The 20,932-nt window shown below is 39.7% G+C and overlaps 1 protein-coding gene across 1 annotated transcript in view; it reads right to left on the reverse strand.

Moving 5' to 3' along the window:
- Positions 1–20,932, reverse strand: part of SLC4A10 (solute carrier family 4 member 10) — a 221,870-nt gene that overhangs the window by 74,038 nt on the left and 126,900 nt on the right. Inside the window, 7 exon segments of the mRNA XM_042475963.1 lie at positions 1,466–1,599; positions 1,825–1,999; positions 4,255–4,355; positions 8,192–8,338; positions 8,824–8,911; positions 12,917–13,074; positions 18,722–18,820. Of these exon segments, the coding sequence (XP_042331897.1) occupies positions 1,466–1,599; positions 1,825–1,999; positions 4,255–4,355; positions 8,192–8,338; positions 8,824–8,911; positions 12,917–13,074; positions 18,722–18,820 (902 nt within the window).

The raw sequence follows: 20,932 nt of genomic DNA on the forward strand, positions 1-20,932 counted from the left end.
CATATGATACACATCTAAATGTACAAGGGTCTCAAGAAAGTGATGCATGGAATAAGCTGCTAACTCTACCACCTACTTCCATTGCCTTCATGTGGCACTTGAGATATAAAGTACAGTGGTCCCTCTGGATTCACGGCTTTGGCACTTGTGGTTTCGGTCATTTGCAAGGCCAAGGCTCTCTCCCTCCCCCCTCCCTCTCTTACCGGCATCTTCCGCCCAGCACTGGGGAATTTAATTGGAGCCTGGACCGCTGGGACTTGTAATCGGCCCCAGCAGCCATCAGGACTCTCTTTCCCAGCAATGCTCAGGGCCTGGCATGCGCACACCTCTGCTGCAGCCAATTGACATTTCGTGTGCCCATTGGAGGTGGGGTATGTGCATGCTGGGCCATGAGCGCTGCTGGGAAAAAGAGTCCTGATGGCTGCTGGAGCTAATTACAATCCCAGCAGCCCGGGCTCCAATTAAAGTCCTCAGTGCTAGGGGGAAGGGAGGGAGGAAGGGAGGGAAGGAATTTCACAAATAGTCAAGTCCCATTGTCCCCAATAACACCACTGGGGACAATGGAACTTGAATATTTGTGAAATTTTGGATTTACGGGCCCTACCCCCAGAATATATCCTCTGCGAATCCAGAGTGCCCATTGTACAACAAAATATAAAATCCACAAGAGTGACACCTTTATTGACCTACTAAAATGCACAAAATACATCATGCATGCTTTCAATGCTCCACTGGCTTTTTCCATCAGGCAAAAGTTGCTTTTAAAATCATACAGGAGAATAAAAGTGATGATGGTACAGTCACAAGCCTAAATTTTGTAGCAGATGTTGTTTCTGTTGTAGTTCAGTCATTCTGGATGGATCTCGACGCAAGCAAAACGTTTAGGTGTTGTATAGATACAACATCTGATCCAAAATGTAGGCCTCTACCATCGTTATCTATCTTCTCCTGTATGATTTTTAATATCTTTTGCCCAATGAAGAAACCCGCAGGACTTCATAAAATTGCATGATGTATTTTGTGCATTTCAGTTGGCCAATAAAGTTATTTTTCTTTTGTGGACTTTGGATTTTGTTGTATTTTTGCTAAATAGCCAACACACCAACTCTTGAATATGTTTCCCTGAGATGTAAAGGAATACTCTAGGGTAAGAAAGGACAACCAGTGGCTTGCAATATGTTATTGGACCACAAATCCCATCATCCCTTAACACTGGTTATACTAGCTGGGATTATGCAAGTCCAGCCACATCTGCCAAGCCACATATTCCTGGGCCCATGAACCAGCAGACAGAAGCTAATGTATGCATATTTTCCAACAAAAGACAGAAAAATAATCAAAATGCTGTACATCATACAAGATTTACTACTGTTTTTGGCTTTGGTAATCTCTAGGATAGAAGGGAATCAAGACAGAAATAATGAAAAGCCCCAAGAAAAATTTGTTAAAAAAGATGGCAACTTACTTGCAAAATTTGAATAATATCTTTTCAAATACCAGAACTGGTCCTGTGCTACCTAGTATGGTAAGAGGTTGCCCACCAAAAAGAGAGTAGGCTATCCCAGTCATAGATGCACCAAACAAAGATTCTATTGCACTCTGTATATGAAGTAAAAAACATAATGAGAAGGTTAGAACTATTATTTCAGTAATAAGAGAACAGCTGTAATTTTGAGTAGGGGGCTGTGTTTGTTTTAGCTAATGAATCATTCCAAATGTTGTTGCTATTTTCAATTAATCATTCATGCTTAGAAAATGGCAATCATCTACCATAAACAGATAAAATATGCAAAATAAGAATGCTTATTAAAGTACAACACATACTATACGACCTTCCGTCGCTTCTCCCAGAAGACCGCCAAACGTGATAACAGGAGACATACAAGCACAGTAGAGAAACAGAAATGATGCTAAACACTGCAAACTGAATGCGTCGGTGAAGTCACTCAAAAAGAATGGTGCTTTCCTCTTTATATCTAAAATCAAGCCCCCAAAAAGCCTACAAGAATGAAAAACAGAGGTATGCTTTAAGTCAAAACTTGCTTCTTAATTTTGAAACATAACAAAACAGTAGTTCATATCACATTCACTTTTTAAATAACCATTTGAATTAGCTCTTGGCATTCACTTTTATTTTTTAAAATTGTGACACAGATGAGCCCTCTCTCAAAATTATATTAACATTCTAATACATGGAGGGTGGAAATTCAGTTGTTCCTTCCTGTTTGTTAATTATTTCCGCTGCTCTCCCTATAATAGAAGTGTTCCATGTATAAAAATCTGGCCTTTTCTTCTCTGGTAACAGCCTTGAATTTTCTTTGCAGATGCTTCAAGTGATTGGAAGTACTTCAATGCTAGTAGGTGCAATGACCTGAAAATTAATCTTGGAGATATATGTTTAACGTATTCCTTTTACCTTTTTATTAATTATATATATAAAAAACTATGGCCAAAAAACTCTTCCATAAAAGAGAGAAAGAGAAAGGGGGAAATGTGTGAGAGAGAACAGTTTTCTTTGCATTTTACTCTTTAACAAATTAACTTCAATAAATTCTTCTAAGCAGGCTACACCTAGATGCCAACATTTCATGGCCACAGATATGCAAATGCTTCAAACACCTGAAGTAATAGGCATATTGCCACAGAAACATCAGAGAAACGACAAGATGGTGTCTTGTTCAGTTTCAGCATCATTCAGAGATAGACAGATGTTAAAACTGTAGGATCCACTTCTTTTTCACTACAACCCCGAGGTTTACCAGGTTGGGTTAAAAATATCAATGGCAACAGAAAGAATAAGACTTTGCTGCCATCCCCCTTTCCCCATCTTGCCATTCCTTCAGTAATCTGCTGGTTTACCTGTATAGCTGTAAATCATAATGGGATCACAACCCTCCAGGTGTTGCTGGAACTGCTGCTTCCAGCAATCCTTGTGACCTTAATCAATGGTGAGGCAATACAAGAACATTGAGAGAGGCTTATTTTGTCCACCTTTACTATAATTCATGCTATTGTAATCATGGGTATATGTCAGTTTCAACAATGAGTTTTGTTTTTATAAGGCACAAGCACATGCACCGAACAACTCTTCCACTTTAATGAGGGAAAATTATTTTAGAGCACACTTGTTTATCATGGATTGGTCAGACTCTTCATTTCAAGAAAGTGCTATCTCTGTACATCACATCAGAAACAGCACTTCAGATAGGCATATCAGATAGGCATCACCAAATAATATATAGGTAAAGGTAAAGGTAGTCCCTTGACATGAATGTCTAGTCGTAGCTGCCTGAAGGGATCAGTGCTCATCTCTGCTAATAAGCCAAAGAGCCAGGGTTGTCCGAGGACTACTCTGGTGGTCATGTGGCCAGCATGACTGCAACGAATGCTGTTACCTTCCCACTTAAGTGGTACCTATCTATCTAATTTTATTTGCATGCTTTTGAACTGCTAGGTTGGCAGAAGCTGGGATTAGTGAAAGGAGTTCACCCCATCATGCAGCACTCGGACCTCAAACTGCCAACCTTCTGATCTTCCAATCGTCAGAATTGGCATCTTAATCACTAAGCCACCACATCCCAGTAATCTATAGTATAGTATAGTATAGTATAGATAATCTATAGTATCTGTAAAAACAAAATATTGTATTTGAAATCATGTTTGTTATTATGCTCTTGTGAGGCATGTACTGTGTTAAATTATTCATCAAAGTTTAATGAGTTCTTGCAGGATACAGAATGCCTCTGGCAGCAGGGGAAAAGATCCTTCCCCCAGCTTAACCCTATATAACATCAGGAGCTGCAGACCACAGGCTCCCCATCTGTTTGACATTTGAAAGGGTGGGTGGCAGAAAAGTCATAGCCTTCCAGGATACTTTTCTGACTCTTCCAGCATCCACCTGCCCCCACCCATAGGGCATGAAGAGGGGATGGCCATCTACCTGCCCCCACCCATAGGGCATGGAGAGGGGGACTATAGTCTCATCATCTGTGTTCACAGCAATGCAGACATCATTGTCATGCACCAAGTAGCACAACACAGCCTGTGATGATCCTTCTTGCTGAGCTGTTGCTTCTACCCTTCTGGCTTGTGGGGACAGAAAATATATGAGCTTGGAGGAGGGGGTAGTTTTCCTTAAGTCTACTGGAAGACTGAGAAAGGGACTAGAGGAGGATTCTCTTTGTTGGAATTTTCAGACACTTGAAAAGCCCTTTTCTCATTCATACATTCTTTCCATCCCTACTTCTTACTAACCTTCCAGTACGTTGTAATTCTGGCCCTGAGTGTCCTCCAAGTGGCTCTGGGTCTCCATGGGCAGCAGTTCCATTTGGCACACTGGGAATCTTACGCTTCTCCTACACAGGCAGAAAAGTGGATATTATTTCTGTGCTTCCCCTCCCCCACCCCATTTCAAATCATTGACTGGAAAGGAAACTGCTAAGGTCAGTTAGCAGGTTGTTCATGCTTCAAAAACCCTTTTACAGTTTTGCTTCACAAATGATAGAAATCACACAACAGAGTGTCTAATCTGTAAGGACTGTTGGCATCTGGATAGGCTATCCACAATTTGACAGAAGCAGCTTGAAAACAGCAAGGACAGGAGGAGCCGGCTTATCAATTAATAACACCCCTCTCAGTTTTAGCACTAGCCCTGCCACAGGAAATGCACCAGTCTTTGTTGACACTTGGCAGCTTAGCTAGAAACAGTGGCAACTAGAATTTAAAAAAAAAAAAAAAGATTACAGAATGTATCTGTACTACACAGTCATAGCAGTATCATCTCACTTTAAGTGCCATGTTTCCATCCTATAGAAACCTGGGATTTGTAGTGTGCAGAGTAACTTAGAATTCTCTACTACAGAGCATACTACAGAGCACATCAGCTGGCACAATGCTGATGGCTCACATACTGGTAAATATGAGACAGAAGAGGCATGAAGCACTGTCATTTTATAAATACAATGCATCTCTGGAAATTCTATGCTATCTACCATAGGACTGCATGGGATGGAGTCACAGAAGTTAAAGTGGGAGTACAAATACACTCTTAGTCATGCCTGCCCTCCTCCACAGCTCCTCGTGAGTTCCTAGCATATAGAAACTGCTGTACTACGACTGAGTCAAAATTTGAGGGGCTGAAAGAGCACAAGACAGGAAGAAGTAGGTCCTCAGGGTTTTGGCATGTTACCAAAGTTTGGAAAAATTACTTTTTTGAACTAGAATTTCCAGAATCCCCAGAGATAAATTTCAAAAAGAACACACTTCATAAGCTTGGCACTATTACCCAGATCCACCATTGTTGCCACCCCAACCCCTTTGTTCATGTTGGTTCAGAAGACATTTCTCATTAGAAGATCCATATAAGACAACCCTATAAGCAAGGGCATAAGGTGGGATTGGGACATTAAAGTACTGAGCATATCGATGTCACAGCTTTAATTAAATGTCCTCAAGGATAAGATACAAGTCCCTATCAGCAAAATTTATGGGGGCATGGCTTTCTGAATTTATGGAAAAACTTATTTTAGGAGGACTCCCGAAGAGGCATGTCATCTGTGACTCCAGAAGGAGCATGTTATCTGGGATGTTGCTGATGGCTCTGTCAGAGATGAAAGAATTACAAAGCACTGTCACTTTATAAATACAGCTATTTGGGTTTTATTGAAAACATTGCCAAATGCAATTACCATGGTATCCATCCCCTCCACCACCACCACCTGGCCTTCTCATCAGGGCAAAGCAAGGTGGTGAAGGTAAGCTTTTGCCTATCCTCCTTCTCCGCCACCTGGCCTTCTTCTCAGGAGAAAGCCAGGCAGTGGAGGAACATTGCAGAGTGAGTGTTCACCTGTCCTCCTCTTCCTCCACCACCTGGACTCCTCAAGAGAAAGCCAGGAGGTGGGGGAGCCTTGCAAGGTGAGTGTTCATCCTTTCTCCTCTTACTCTGTATGGCCCTCTCATCAGGAGGAGGCTTGAAGTCATTCCACATCCCTGTGGGCCACCCAAAGTCCTTTAGTGGGCTGCATGTGACCCCAGGCCATATGTTGTAAGACCTGCCTTAAGCCTTAAGAGCCACACTTAGTGGCTGTACGGACAGCCCCTAAGGGATGGCATGATGCCACTCCTCTCCTAGCCAGATTGGGGCTGCAGCAACCACATGCCATGGCCCTGATTCAGCCTTTCCAGGGCACAAAAAGGAGTGCCAGGAAAGTTCCATGATGCTGCGTGCCATGTGGCAGAGTTGAAGCATGCGTCATAGGGATGCGATGCCCCGACCACGCCCCCAGGCCGGCCTTAATGAGAGCCCCTTAATGAGCTATCCATGGTGCTGCACACTAGCACCAAACTATGTTGATCACCATGGTGAGCCTCTCTAGTGTTCAAAGGGAGTGCCAAAGGGGATTCATTGTTCTACTGGCATGGAAGCCCCATCCATCTCCATCCATCCATGGATCTGATTGTCTGTTGCAATCACACACTTGCCATGCTGACTGATTGACTGTTAAGTGATCATGGAAAAAAAGGTAATTTTTAAAAAATCTTACCACATGCAACTGACTCTCATATGACTGCTAATTAGTGTGAATTGGGCACTTAAGTTGAGCTACAACTTAATGAAAATAGAACTAGGCAGTATTTTTATTCATAAACATTTCTTAGAAATTCAATATTTTAGTATATCACCACCACCAGTTATAGAATATTGAAAGAGTTTCTTCTAGCCCTGCAAGTCAGATTTTTTAAGCTTCTTTGCCTTTTTGAATAGCTGGCACCTCATCTCCTATGACTTATTCCAAATTTGCTTTTAAGAATGCTAGGCAATATGGGATGCTGCCTGCTTGAGAAATGTATACTCAGACAAACCTTGAATATGCAGACCTGACTCTGCAGTTCTTTGGAATGCAGGGTTAAGATTTTATTTACTGAGTATGTCTATGTTGCTTGAAGCATAATCTTATGCTTATTACTCAAAACAAACTACAGTGGAGCTAGCTCCTTGTAAATGTGTTTGATATGCAAGCCTTTGGATGCAATCCAAATCTGTTGCTCAGGATTAAGACTAAATAAACACAATGGGACTTACTTCTGAACGATTACATTGCTGATAGTTTTCCAGAAACTTTCCATTCAACAAAATTATGATACATTTCAATAAAAAAAACTACTAATAAAAATATGTTAACATTTTGTTCTAAACTGTGCTCGCAGCAGCTGCCATGAATATTACAAGAAAGAATTGGGAAAATGTATACATATATTTGGGATTTGGAAAATAGCATGAAATTGCCTCATTGCATATGATACCTCAGTAAGAGGGATCAGTGGCACTCCATATGTTGTTGGAGTGCAACTACTTTCAGCATTAGCCATCATAGCCAATGTTGAGGGATGATGGGAAGTGCAGTTTACCAGCATTTAGCAGGCCTCACATTCCTTGCCACACAAAAGCTGAGGTGGGAATAGATTGAAAAGATTTATCAGCATAAGGTCAACTGGAAAGCACCAATGCAGTTGGCCCTCCACATGTATGGATTCTTTATCCATGGATTCAACTATCCACAACTTGAAAATATTAAAAATGTATAAATTCCAAAAAGCAAACCTTGATTCTGCCATTTTATATAAACAATACTATTTTACTATGCCATTGTATTTAATAGAATTTGAGCATCTAGGTATCCACAGTTGCCCTGGAACCAAACCCCAGCAGATATCAAGGGTCCACTGTACAACTAAATCCATTTGATTTTCCACGTGGTAACTTTAAGCCAGCATGGTGTGGTAGTTTGAGCTTTGAACTACAATTCTGGGGATCAAGGTTCAATTCCCCACTTGGCCATGGAAACCCACTGGCTGACTTTGGGTGAATCGTGCACTCAGGCCCAGAAAACTCCATGATAAGTTCACCTTAAGATCACCATATGTCGGAAATTACATGAGGGCACACAGCAGCAGCAGCAGCAACAACAACCAACTTTAAGTGCTGTCATACAACAGCAGGAATGGTTATGGAACTGTCAGTTCTGTAATCTAAAAATCACAATTTTTTCATTGATTGTGTTGAAGATGAAATTCACTGCTTAGGAAATTTGTCTACTACTCTTGTTACAAATTAATAAACTATTTTGTTGTTTTATATCCTTGCTATTAAAGTTGATACATCTATATTGAGTAACATGAACTGTACACCCACCTGGGAAGGAATATTTTTGGGGGGCTCTATACGAATTGCTGGATCCCACTCTCCAGGAGGGAGAACAGTCACCTGATCGAGAAATTCGTCAATTCCAGAAAGCAAGTCATTCCGATCTTTAGCTTTGTATGCAACATCATGAAATACCTGCCAAAGAATGGAAAAAATACATGAGTTGTTGCTTATAACAGTGGTTCTCAAATGTTTTGGACTCCAAGCACCAGAAGCCCTAGCTTTCATTGTCAAAAGTCAAGGACCATGGAAACGGAAGCCCAAAACAACTACAAGACTAAAAGCTGAGAAGCACTGTTTTACAAGATTAAAATATAAAACAAATAAATCAATAAATGGTTAGTGGTTTTCAGCAAAGCCTGCAACCAATTTCCCTGCAAATTTTCAATGTAACCCATTATGGAAGTTGTAATTTATCTTTGACTTTATCTTTGATTTGTATTTGCTTTTGCTTTTCAAATTGTCCCAAAGCTTGATTTAAACAAAAATGTACCATTTATTATTTAAAATATAAGCTTTTCAACTTCACCAGTTAGTAAAACTAAATCTTAACACAGGAGAGTTTAAAACAGGTTACTTTTAAATCCATTTTCACCACCTTCTGTTAATAGATAAAGTACCTCATCTGTCATCAATGTTCCAATTGACCTGCCAATCTCATGGTACTGTTGGCCTTTTCCTAGAGGTCCCAGAAGAATAAATAAAAATCTACAAACAAATGGAAAACAAAAATATTCAGAGGACATTTATTTCATAGAACCCTAAATTTTTAACCAAAATAAACCTACAGGAAACAATGCTTATCCTGAGTTTCCCCCCTACCTTACAAACTATATGAAGTATTTTAAAAATTAGCAAACTACTGTGTAATAATTTATTTCAAAATCTGACACATCAGATCCTTTTTAAGAATGGCCATATCTGAGATCCTATATTGACACATAGTTCAGCTTCCCCAGTTTCACATCCTCCCAACAACTGGAAGCTGTCAAGCCTTGGAAGGGACTTCTTCATATGGGTGAAAAAGAGAAGGAGGAGCAATTCAGATCATGGAGAAGTAGCTTAGGTCTGTAGGTGGTGAAAGAAATTAGTGTGTACTCTCAAATGAGTTTCATCTATATTTCCTTCCCCTGGGAGCCCAGAGCACTCAGATCTTTACTGCATGAATAGCTTCTCCCTTCCTGCTTCACTTTTAAGTGACAGCTGCAGTGGCCAAAGCACAAGGACATGTTAATACCCATCTGCTCGCCATCTACAAAAGGATTTGCTGTATATAAGCTGCACTTACAAAAGTGTAAGCCACTAATAGGATGGTGGCTAAACTGTGTTTTCTGATGCAAAGTAAGAATGCCTTTCCAACTAGGCTTGTCAGAGTGAAAACTAGAAAGAGCTTCTGTATCTTTCATGGTTGTGCAGAAGATGCTGCTTGTTACCTGGTTGTACACCAAGACTTGCCAAATCCCATTCAGGAAAAAAGCAGGATACACATTAAATAAGTAAGACTGAGAGCAGGCTGAGGGATTTCCTAAACCAGAAAGGACTGCTGTACAAGTAGATGCAGTTTCTCCAATAGATTTGCAGCTGGAGTATATCTATGGTTCTGCTTAGGTGAGACACCGCAGAAAACCTCTCCAAAACACATGTTCTTAAGAAGCATTAAACTGTGAGGGGCAACTTTACAGCACTACCTGGACCCTACAGAAACCATACTAGTCTCTCCTGCGATACTGAAAGTAGCAGTCTCTTCCAATTTACTTTTCTAAACTATCATTTAGGGAACATATTTCTTTTAGAGGAGACTTGTGTTCTGGAAGCTTCTGGGGGTACAGTTCTCAATTTATTTTTATTATTTTATCTTGCAAAATAAACCCCTAAGAGTTGAAGGAGTGTCATCCTACACTGGAACTGAGAGACTGGCTTTTTTGGTTCTTGGATTTTTCACTATCTGCTATCAATTCTCTTTATTTATGTTCAAGCAGGCTAGAGCCTGGAAGCCATCAGTTACAAGTAATACAGTCTATGTTTCTCTGTTGCTGTTAGCAAGTTATTTGGTAGAAGATATCAAAAGTGTATTTACAAAGTAATGCAGCAAGTGGGAACTAGACTTTTTAAAATGTAAATGCAATTTTATTTTTTATAAAAAATAAAAAGGATGTAATATGTATGAGACTGCACAAAGACTGGACACAGATAGATAGATTCTTATTCCCTTTTCTAGTGAAAGGGATAGTCAAATATCATCAGATCTCCCTGTCCGGCTCTTAACTCCTCTGCACATTCAGGGTAGTAGCTTTGAAAGGAAGAATATCAGCCTGAGATCTGATGCCAGCTTTATTACAAAGGAAAACTAAGATGGTAGCAGACAGCCCACCCAAGCCTATCAGTCCCATAAGCCATGGTTTGGGACCATACATTCTTCAGTGTTGAAGTATTATGTGCATATGTAGAAAGTATCCACACAGCCCAGTTATAGCACTTTGATACCATTTTAAATTCCACAATTCCACTCCAGGAAATCTTGGGATATGTAGTTTGGTGTTACTGAGAATTGTTTGTTAGAAAGCTCTAATTGGATCTCCTGAATTACAGCACTAGAGCCCTCTGGCAGACAATGGCCTGAAACATGCGGGCAGATGAGGCGGTTTCCAGGCACTCCGGGGGATGTGGCATTTACAGAATGTATACCCCTGGGCACCTGGAAGCCAATCCGGGGCTGCCTAAGGTATCTCAAAACTGGTCCCAAAAGGTGTGGCTTTTTTTTGCCATTTTTCAAAATTTAAATTATAATTCATAAATCTGACAAATACAACATGACAATAATTGCACATGTACACAATTATATCAGCTTAAGATGTACTCCGTCTCTATAGCAGCTTCAATTTTGTATCTTTCCCTGTCCTCTTACTGTTACCACTCTTCTATTAAACGTATTGAGAATTTGGTTATCCCTTGTCTGGGACAAAGAGTTCCAGTTAACAGGCACAACCACCTAATGAAAATCTTAAGAATAAGTCAAAGTAATGACTTTTTCTAAAAAAAGATGAAAGAGAAAAGCAAGCATTATTAACATTATAATAAACATTATAATAGAGGGGGGAAACTTGGGTGGTCTGTTTCGTGTGTTATAAATCTCTAATCATTTTCAGCTACATCTGGTTCTTTCAGTTTCCATATTTTGTTTTCCCAATCCTCCATTCATGGCGTATCTGGAGATTTCTAGTTTTTTGCCACTATTAATCTTGCAGCAGTTAATAAATACAAACCTATCCTCCAATACTTCCTTTCTCCTTCCACACCTAATACTGAAGTTATATTTAAAAGGTATAGTTCTGGGTCCATATCATATTCTAAGTTTAGCTTTTCTTTTTCTTTTCTTTTCTTTTCTTTTCCAATTCTGAGTGAATCTTTCTCCAAAAGGTCTTTATAATTGGGCATTCCCACCACATGTGCAAGTAAGAGCTAATTTTATTTTGGCATCTCCAGCAATTTTTGTTACTTTGCTTAGATAATCTATTTAGTGTACATGGAGTAAGGTACCACCCGTTAACTACTTTAAAGTAGCTTTCTTTTAAGTCTTGGGCTAAGGTAAATTTCTTTGTTTTAGCTCTCACTTTGGCCCATTTTTCAATATCTATATTAAGTCCCAACTCTTGTGCCCATTTTACCATAGAATCTTTTATCTATTCCTCTTCTAGATATCTTTTTAGTAATACGTTATAAATTTTACCGACCTTATTTTTTCCTTCATCCTTTTTTAATATTAGATCAAGCTTGTTTTCTTCTTTCTCCAAACCTAATGTTACCGAGTCCTCCTTAAATATCTCTTTGAGTTGCAAATATCTCAACCATTGTATTTTCCCCCCTGTTTTATTCTCTAACTCTTCTTTGGGTCTTAAAATAATATTGCCCTCAATATCATAGTCCAAAATATCTTTGTAAGTGAGCCAGTCCTGTTCTTTGTCCCATTGGCCTATGAAAGCCTCTTGTGGTGATACCCATAGGGGAATTCCCCTATAAAATTTTGATTTTACTTTTAACCAATTAGTGAGCAAAGCTTTTCTTAATATATGCTTACTAAATTCCTTATCTATTTTGTGTCTGTCATACCAGGCATAAGCGTGCCAACCACAGTATAAATTGTGTTGTTCAATTAGTATAGTTTTTGTAGGAGTGGCTTTTTTCCCCACTCCTTGCCTTAGTCCATTTAGGACCATGGCAGGAAGCACCATCAGGACCACAGCATGTGTTCACCATGGCCCAGGGGCAATCAGGCCAGGAGAAGCTTCCAGCTACTCCTGGATGGCTGTCTGTTTCACCCCCAATTTAAATCTTTTACCAGAATACAAAACCTGGGATTTCATAAAGCATCACCATGGCAGTTAAAGTGACACTTTTTGTAATCTCGTCTTTCATTGCGAAGACTTTTTGTATGAAACAGCAGGCTATGCAAATCAGGAAATTCTGCTCCAACGACCACAGATCTATTCAGCCTCTGCAAGGACAAAGCACTGTCCAACTGCATGGTGAGTTGGTGCCCACAAATGAGTGGCTACAGAAGCATAGATTCCATATAAAATATTCAAAGAGGTTTTGTAATACCCATGCAGGCCCCAATTCTTCTCTCTCTCTCTCTCTCTCTTTCATTTGAGTACAGAATTTGAATCAACATTAGTATCTTGTGTTGTTTTTTTCTTAGCTTTGACTACGAATTACCTTGTTGGGATTGGAACTTCTGCTAGTCCTGAAAGCAGTACAGCTGGAGACAGTCTGACAAAAGCCACTACGGCACGTTCCAAGAATTCAAGCTCACCAATCAAAATGTTTGAAGCTTCAGCTCCAGGAGGAATCTTTTTCATGAAATGCAGGTCAACCTGATCATTCAAAGAAAAAGAAAATCACACAGGGGAAAAAGTATATGGCAAATAGCAAGAGAACCTAACAAATCTAAAAACTTTTTGCCTTCCACTTCACTGACCGACTTAGTATTTTTAAAATGTTATCACCAAACACAGAACTACTTAGATAGGCACAAATATTTATTAGTAACTAGACAAGCTCTAATAAATTCACTGCAAAGTTCAGTCAATTAAAAATGTAATTGCAAGCTTAGAATGCCTGTCAATGAATTATGTCATTAGCCATCTGAAGTAGACACCTTTTGGTGGTGGGTTTTTTTTTTTTTTTTTGTTTCAGTCATGAAATGCAGTGCAAGAGAAAACAAAGGATTCTCTTATCTTAGACTGCTGCCAAATTGCAGAATTCAATCTGACACTGCTTTTAACTTTCATAGCTCCATCCTATGAAATCCTGGGATTTGTAGTTTGTTGTGGCACCAGAACCATCTGACAGAGAAGACTGGATACCTCATCAAACTACAAATCCCAGAATTTCATAGCATTGAGTCAACAACATTCTTCAAAGGGCAGGACCAATTAGCCTAACAAGAAGGACCAATAAATATTAGTCACTGGATAGTGTTGTTGACACAATGCCAGTGATTTTTCTAGAATGCCCTTGAAGAAGGACTGCTTTAAATAGGCCAAAATCCATAGAGCTTTAAAAAGAAAGAATGAACAGTTGAGCATCTAGCAGCACATGAATCTTGTTTCCTTTTGTTTTCTACATTGTACAGTAGCCAACAGACACTGGTGCCTTCCATATCAGTGGGATGGTGAATCTGTTCCAGGTTTTAGTTGAAACTTTAAAGGAAGTATTCAAGGTGTTGATCTCTGTCTCCCAAATTGGGCCAGCGCCATGGATAGTTCCTTTTAAAGTTTGTCTAAAACCCAGCGTAAATGCTCTGTTTACATGGCATAGAACTGCCAGCTGCCACTGAGGACAGCCTTTTCCAACTTGGTGCCTTCCATCTGGAGGATCCACCATTAAAAGGTAAAGGCAAGGGTTTTCCCTTGACATGACTGTCTAGTCATAACCAGCTGTAGGGGGGAGGGGTGCTCATCTTCGTCACTAAGCCAAGGATCCAGTGTTGTCCAAAGATGACTTCGTGGTCATATGGCTGGCATAACCGTGGAGAACGCTGTTACCTTCCCACTGAAGTGGTACCTATTTGTCTACTTGCACTTTTGCATGTTTTTGAACTGCTAGGTTAGCAGAAAATAGGGAAAAGGGGAAGGAAGGCAAGATGTATTCATAGAAAGGAATTTCTATGTTGGCATACTACTTAAGTGAATACAAAAGGTAAGGTAGATTATATATTATTCCTATTATATGTATGTGAATGCATATTGCAACATAGTGGGTTTATTTTCTCCTGTCTTCCTCCTTTTTTTAAAAAAAAAATCTATGCAATGATGAGATATAGAGACTTTAAATGCTTATTTGATGTCTTTGTTTCATCCCAGTCCATAGTTATTTAAAGCTGTGTCCTTCCCATTTGGTTTGGATTTTTAATAATAAAACAACTTAAAAGCTTAAAAACTATAAAGCAGTGGTAGGTATGGCATAATCTTCCAGCTGTTGTTGCACTGCATCTCTTATCAGCCTTACCCATACAGTCAGTGGTGAGGAGTGCTAGGAGCAACAGCTCAACAACTTCTGGAGATTCACTCAGTTTCTAATCTTGCTCTAATGGAATATCTCCTGCCAGAGGTATACATCTGTTAAGCCATCACTAGACCATTCCATGATCTTCTGGCCAAACTGTTAATATGGCCTGCAAAGGTCAAATTACATATTTAACCCATATTCTGAAACAACTGCCACTTTGATTGTGACAAAACTTGAGTCAAAAATTAGGTCTAATAAAAGTCAGAGAACAACAGCCCTCCTGCATAGCAATTCACCAGGTGTATTCTAGCCCTCAAAAGAATGTAATGCTAAAGTAAGCCTGGAAGCATAACAGTTAAAAACATTTAAAGGCTCTTATCTTTCTCTATGATTTGTTCCACTTATTTCAAAATGGCACCGGTTAACGGTCTGGCGTTCATAAACATATTTTATTTGCATTCTTCCCATAATACTTTACTAAATGTTATGAAGAGGAAAATAAATGATTCACAAAACATGTTCAAATTGATATCACAGCTACATATCCTGAGAATTTCAATCTACGGTACTTTTTCCCATTTGCTTTCCTATTACCACTCTAAACACAAAAACAGTGACCAAATCCAATATAAACTGTTAAAGTGACCATTTTAATGTCTATCTCAGAGCCATCTGTCAGAAGCAGTGTGCTGTGTCTTCAGCAGTGTTTATGAAGTTGTTTTCTAGCAAATGGCTCTGGCACAAAGACAGAATTTAAGCATAATGGAGTTGTCTGTGTCATGAAATCACTCTCAAAAACTTTTAACATCTCCAAAAATTCAGCCCAAACAAAGCTTCTTTTGGCTGTTTTGCCATCTCATTTCCATATTCCTTATGGAAAAATAATTTTTAGTTTACATATTGATCCAATACCAAGGAACTACCACTGATCGCTTGAAATATAACAGTACTCTTGAAGAAGGCTACACCACAGATGGAAGATAGCATATGTACACGTTTGGAAAGGATTTAGAGTGACTTTTGATTGAAAGACTGTAATTGAGGCCTCATACACAGTGGTAAAAAGGAAGTCATGTCAGAATTTTTTAAAAAGAAACATTTACTGTGTTGTTGTTGATGATCATGATGTGTGAATGTGATTTGTATGAATGTGTAAAAGTGTGCTGTTCTCTTTTCCACAATTTTTTTACTGATCAAAAGAATGTCCAGTTTGTCCTAGGCAATTAAGTGTGGAGGAAGATAACAAAGCATGTGCGTATTGTTTACTGTATTGTGCATGGTGGTTTCTGTGCAGATAGTTAATTATGTCCAAGATGTTGTTGAATGAAAAAGCATTTGGGTCAGCACAGTATTGTGACACTAATACCACAACATAAAAGACCAGCGAGGTTCTTTTATGTCAGTTTGTATCTCCTTTTGTTATGACAACCAAGAACTTTGGATAGGAAAGAAACTGATCTTCCCTCCCAACAAATCTCCAATTCCTCCTTGTATTAAAAGTACTGTAACAACATTATCTGTCACAGCAGGGTAATGAGGGCATAACATTGCTACTTCTTTAGCAAAATAATATAACAGTTAATTTTCCTGCACAATAAGTAATATTTATGCATTTTTCTCATTAATTTTTAGGAGGGGAAAAATGCTCTGGGGAGAATTTAGAGGACATTTTTTCCATAATAATTTTTAAAGATTTTTTTTGCAAAGTAATGAGTAATGTAGTGAATAACATAAAGTCCCCTCCACAAAAAAAATCCTGCAGTGTGATTGTTTCATTTTGTCCTGAGTTACAGAACAAATCACTTTTTAAAAGGAATTTTCTAATTGTCATCCTCCACCATATACAGAAATAATTTGTCAGCAAATGAAATAAGCTCTTGATAATTTATTATTAAGTTTGAGGAATCAATATCTGTCCAAAAATCTAGCCATCTAAGTGTGGTGAGGGTGTTACAAGAAGCTATGCAGCCATGTGTCCTGCTAGAGAAGAGAGAATTGCCATATAGCTGCTAGACCTTGCAACAGACAGGTGCAAAGATTTGAATGCTTTTCCCATACAAATATGTGGTAGGGATGAGGAGGCATCAATTGTAAGGTGTTCTAGGGCAAAAGAGAGTATGCCATCTTGCCTTTCACCAGCTTGGATGTGACTGTGCAACTCCCTAAAACTGTTCTACTCATGCTGGTTAAAAAGCCAAAGGAGAGCTATTCTAATATTTATTGCTTTCTCAGAATCATAGAATCCAACCACCTGCCATGCAGGAATACACAATCAAAGCACACAGATGGTCATCCGGCCTCTGTTTAAAAACCTCCAAAGAAGGAGATTTTATCACACTCCGAGGGCGTGTGTTCCACTGTCCAACAGTGGTGGCACAGTGGTTAAATGCCTGTACTGCAGCCACTCACTCAAAACCATAAGGTTGTGAGTTCAATACCAGCAAAAGGGCTCAAGCTCGACTCAGGCTTGCATCCTTCCGAAGTCGCTAAAATGAGTACCTAGATTGTTGGGGGCAATTAGCTTGCAGTTGTAAACCACTTAGACACTGTTAGTTCAGTATGAAGCGGTATATAAATGAAGCTGTTTGTTGTTTTGTAGTGTTTGTAAATTCCTCCTGAAGTTTAGGTGGAATCTATTTTCTTGTAGCTTCAATCCAGGTCCTATCCGCTGAAGAAGCAGAAAACAAGCTTGTTCCAGCCTCAGTATGACACCCCTTCAAATACTTAAACAGGGCTATCCTTGCTTAATCACCTCTTAACCGTCTCTTCTTCAGGCTAAGTATACTCATTTCCCAAAGTCACTCCTCAAAGGGCATGGTTTTCTGATCCTTCATCATTTCGTTGTTAGCCGCCCCAATTGTTCTCAGAGGGACGAGATACAAATAAATATTATTATTATTATTATTATTATTATTATTATTATTATTATTATTTTGGTTGCCCTTTCTCTGGACATGCTTTGTTTGATGGGTCACCATTAGGTTTTTTTTGTTGTTTGCAAGAATTTGTTTGTTTGTTTGTTTGTTTACACTAACTTAAGTGCTTCTTTTCCAAAGGCCTTGGCTAGGATTTGTAGCTTTTTCTGATACCAGAGTTCTCTGATAGAAAAGGTTAAATAATGCATAAAATTACATATCCCAGAATTTGATAGCTTTGAGCCATGGCCATTAAACCAGTCAAACTGTATTAATTCCACAGTGCAGATGCAGCCCTTGAGCAGGTTGTATACCTGACTCTCATGCCTCCATTTCATCCTTACAACCACCTGGTGAGGACTGGCCCAATCAGTTCTGCTTTGCAGCTTGGTAGGAATTGGAACCTGGGTCTCTCTGATATGACATATACACATTTGTTTTATATTGTCTCATGAACTTTAGATTCACAACTACCTCTACCTGGCCCATATTTTATAATACACATGTCTACAACTAATGATGTGTATGGAGGCAAAGACCCAGACAGAGTTTGGCATCATTCTTGAACAGAAAATAAAACAACACTCTGTCTGTATGTCTGTCTCACTCCCAATAGGAAAGACTCCTCAGACTTTAAATATCACTGAATATCTTTCAGATGGGACTTTTTCTTATAGAACTGAACTGTACAGTACAATTAAGCAAGGTTATATTTTGGCAGTCAAAATATTGAAGCATTTTATGGGTACTTTTCCAAGTCTTTTTCATATTTTTTCTACTGACAGAGTTCCCCCCTTCCCTTTTGTGTGTGTTTGAAAGATGTGGTAAGAGACCTCAGAATAGGTGAAGGGTTGTGAGGCTGTTATTTGTTTAAAGTAAAATCTGTAGGCATACATCTGGAGCAGTCTTCCTTGACCTGGTACCCTCCAGATGAACTGACTCATGGGGGGGTGTAATAGGAGGTGGAGTTCAATAATGTCAAGGAAGGGTGCTCTGAAGATTTTGCCTGTCATACATGGTTTTCAACTTGTGTTGACATTTCAAAATAGGCTCTGCTTGCAATAACTATAGAAAGATAGTCAGAGTAGGTCCTCACCTCTCTCTCTCTCTCCTCCTGATGCGGATGTCCTTTTTCATGTCTTTGTTTCATCCCAAATAGACTATTGTTATGCCCTTTTTGTTGGTCTCCTAGTCCCTGCACGCACAATTAACAGACTTCAGCTGGTACAAAATGCTGCTTCTCATATTCTGTCTGGCACCAGATGGAGCAAGCACATAACTAGTTCGGGCTCAGTTACACTCACTGACTGGATGTCACATTCAACCACAGATTCAAAGCACTGATTGCATCAATTCCCTTAGAAGAGAATTTTGGTTAAAAATATCCTTACTCACTCCTCTGACCCAGCCAGGTTCAGCTGAGGTCAACTACCACAATTATCAAATCTACATCTAGTGTAAACATGCTTTAGCAGCAACCTTTAGATAATTTTCACTCCAAAGATATTCTGCAATAAACTGCAGATATTCTCTGTAAGTCAAATGCTAAACCTCCACCTTTTCCCTGCAATTCTTTTGTCTGCCATGCTGTTATATGCAATAAGCAATCAATTATTATAGCATGGCACAAATACAAGGATTCCATAGATGGTTAAAAATCTGTTCTTCATATTATTTTTCTGTCAACTAGTTTGCAGGCAAGCACAAATTAAATTAAATTGAAGGCTTATGCACAGCATTCTCAGTGGCGGGAAAAGGATACAGTCCATTGACTACAAAGGCAATAGAACACTTCTTCTCATTTTACATCTTGAGAGTGCCTTTGCAAGCTATTGCTGCCTCTGCAAATGTAACACAGGTCCTTGGGTTTAGCTATGACTAAAAATTGGATGGATTTTACAGGAACAAAAATGCTCTCCCTCTAAAGGATGAATCATGGATATTCTGAAATTAAGGCTGTTTAAAGCTTGGGTGAGGGGATCTAATCATGACAGAGTTCACTTTCTTGGTTTGCCTAGCTAGTCCTGAGCACACTTAGGGCAGAGATGAATCCCAGGAAAGAACTGGAACTGGAAAGTTCCATCTAGCTCAGTATCATTTATGCTAACTGGCAGTGGCTCTCCAAGGTTTCAGTCACTGGCCTTCCCTAAAGAAGTCTGAGGCTGAATATAAGACCTCTTGCCTGTGAAGCAGGTCTTTATAACATTAACTGGCAGCACTTCAAGGGCCACTGGACTGGCACCTGTATCTCCCTAGGCTGCAGGGTCTGGTGCTACTCAGTGCTGCTATAGTTAGAAGCCCAAGCAAGGCTGTTGTGGTCTAGCCTGCAGGATCTGCCACAAATGCAGTATATGACAGGGTTAGGGTAGCTCACTTTTTAATAAGAGGAGCCAAGACAGAATAGTCAGCATCTTGGATATCTCTGAGAGATGCTGCAGCTTGGAGCTGGGTAATTGTGCCTTCATAGTCCTTCCATAAGAATCAGTCCAGGCCTTAAATAGGAAACCAGCCTCTTTGAGGCTGCTTAAATCCACCTCTTTACTGCCACTGTTTTTATTTCTCAAAGGGGCCCAGTCTCTTTTTCCAGCCTCAGACTATAGCACAGCTGGGTACTGGGTATTAAATGCTCTCAAACAGAAAATAGGCTTCTTCTGAGCTCACGTGACCTGATTCACGGGGAATCTATGGAGATTATTGCACGGCCATTTTTTGCCCAAGCCATGCATGAGCTGGGATCAGGGCAGAACAGGGAGAAACGGATGATATCACACACAAAATTGCTGCTGCGTTGCTACTCGTCCATCACCCGTCTCCCAGCCCTGATTCTCCCAACAATTTTGGTGGTACTGATGCAGAGCACAGTCTGGGGGATGGGCAATTGTTGGGTGGCAGCACAGCAGCAATTTTGTGTGCGATATCACCCATTGGTGCATGGCTTGGGCAAAAATGGTCATGCAATAATCTCCTTAATTGTGGGAAGGTGTTAGACCTCATTCTTGACTCCTGGTGACCTCCTGGAAAACTATGCTGTGGGAAGGTGCTAGACCACATGAGGTCTAGTTGGCACTGAGTCTTCTGCTTCCTCCTTCCTTCTGCCTCCTCCTGTAAGGATGAGCAGTCACCAGTCTTCCTTACACAAATGAAAAGAAAATTTCTTTGTGCAGAGCTTACTTGTGGAATCCTTATCCAGAGACACTGTTGAATTCCAGTACTGAATATTCCAGAACTGAATCAAATATGGATCTATTTGGATCTTATCTCTTGCAAAGGTAGAAAGCTGTTTTTATCATTTATAACAGGGGTGGGG

This window comes from Sceloporus undulatus, chromosome 1 (genome assembly GCF_019175285.1).
Source record: "Sceloporus undulatus isolate JIND9_A2432 ecotype Alabama chromosome 1, SceUnd_v1.1, whole genome shotgun sequence".
NCBI classification, from domain to species: domain Eukaryota; kingdom Metazoa; phylum Chordata; class Lepidosauria; order Squamata; family Phrynosomatidae; genus Sceloporus; species Sceloporus undulatus.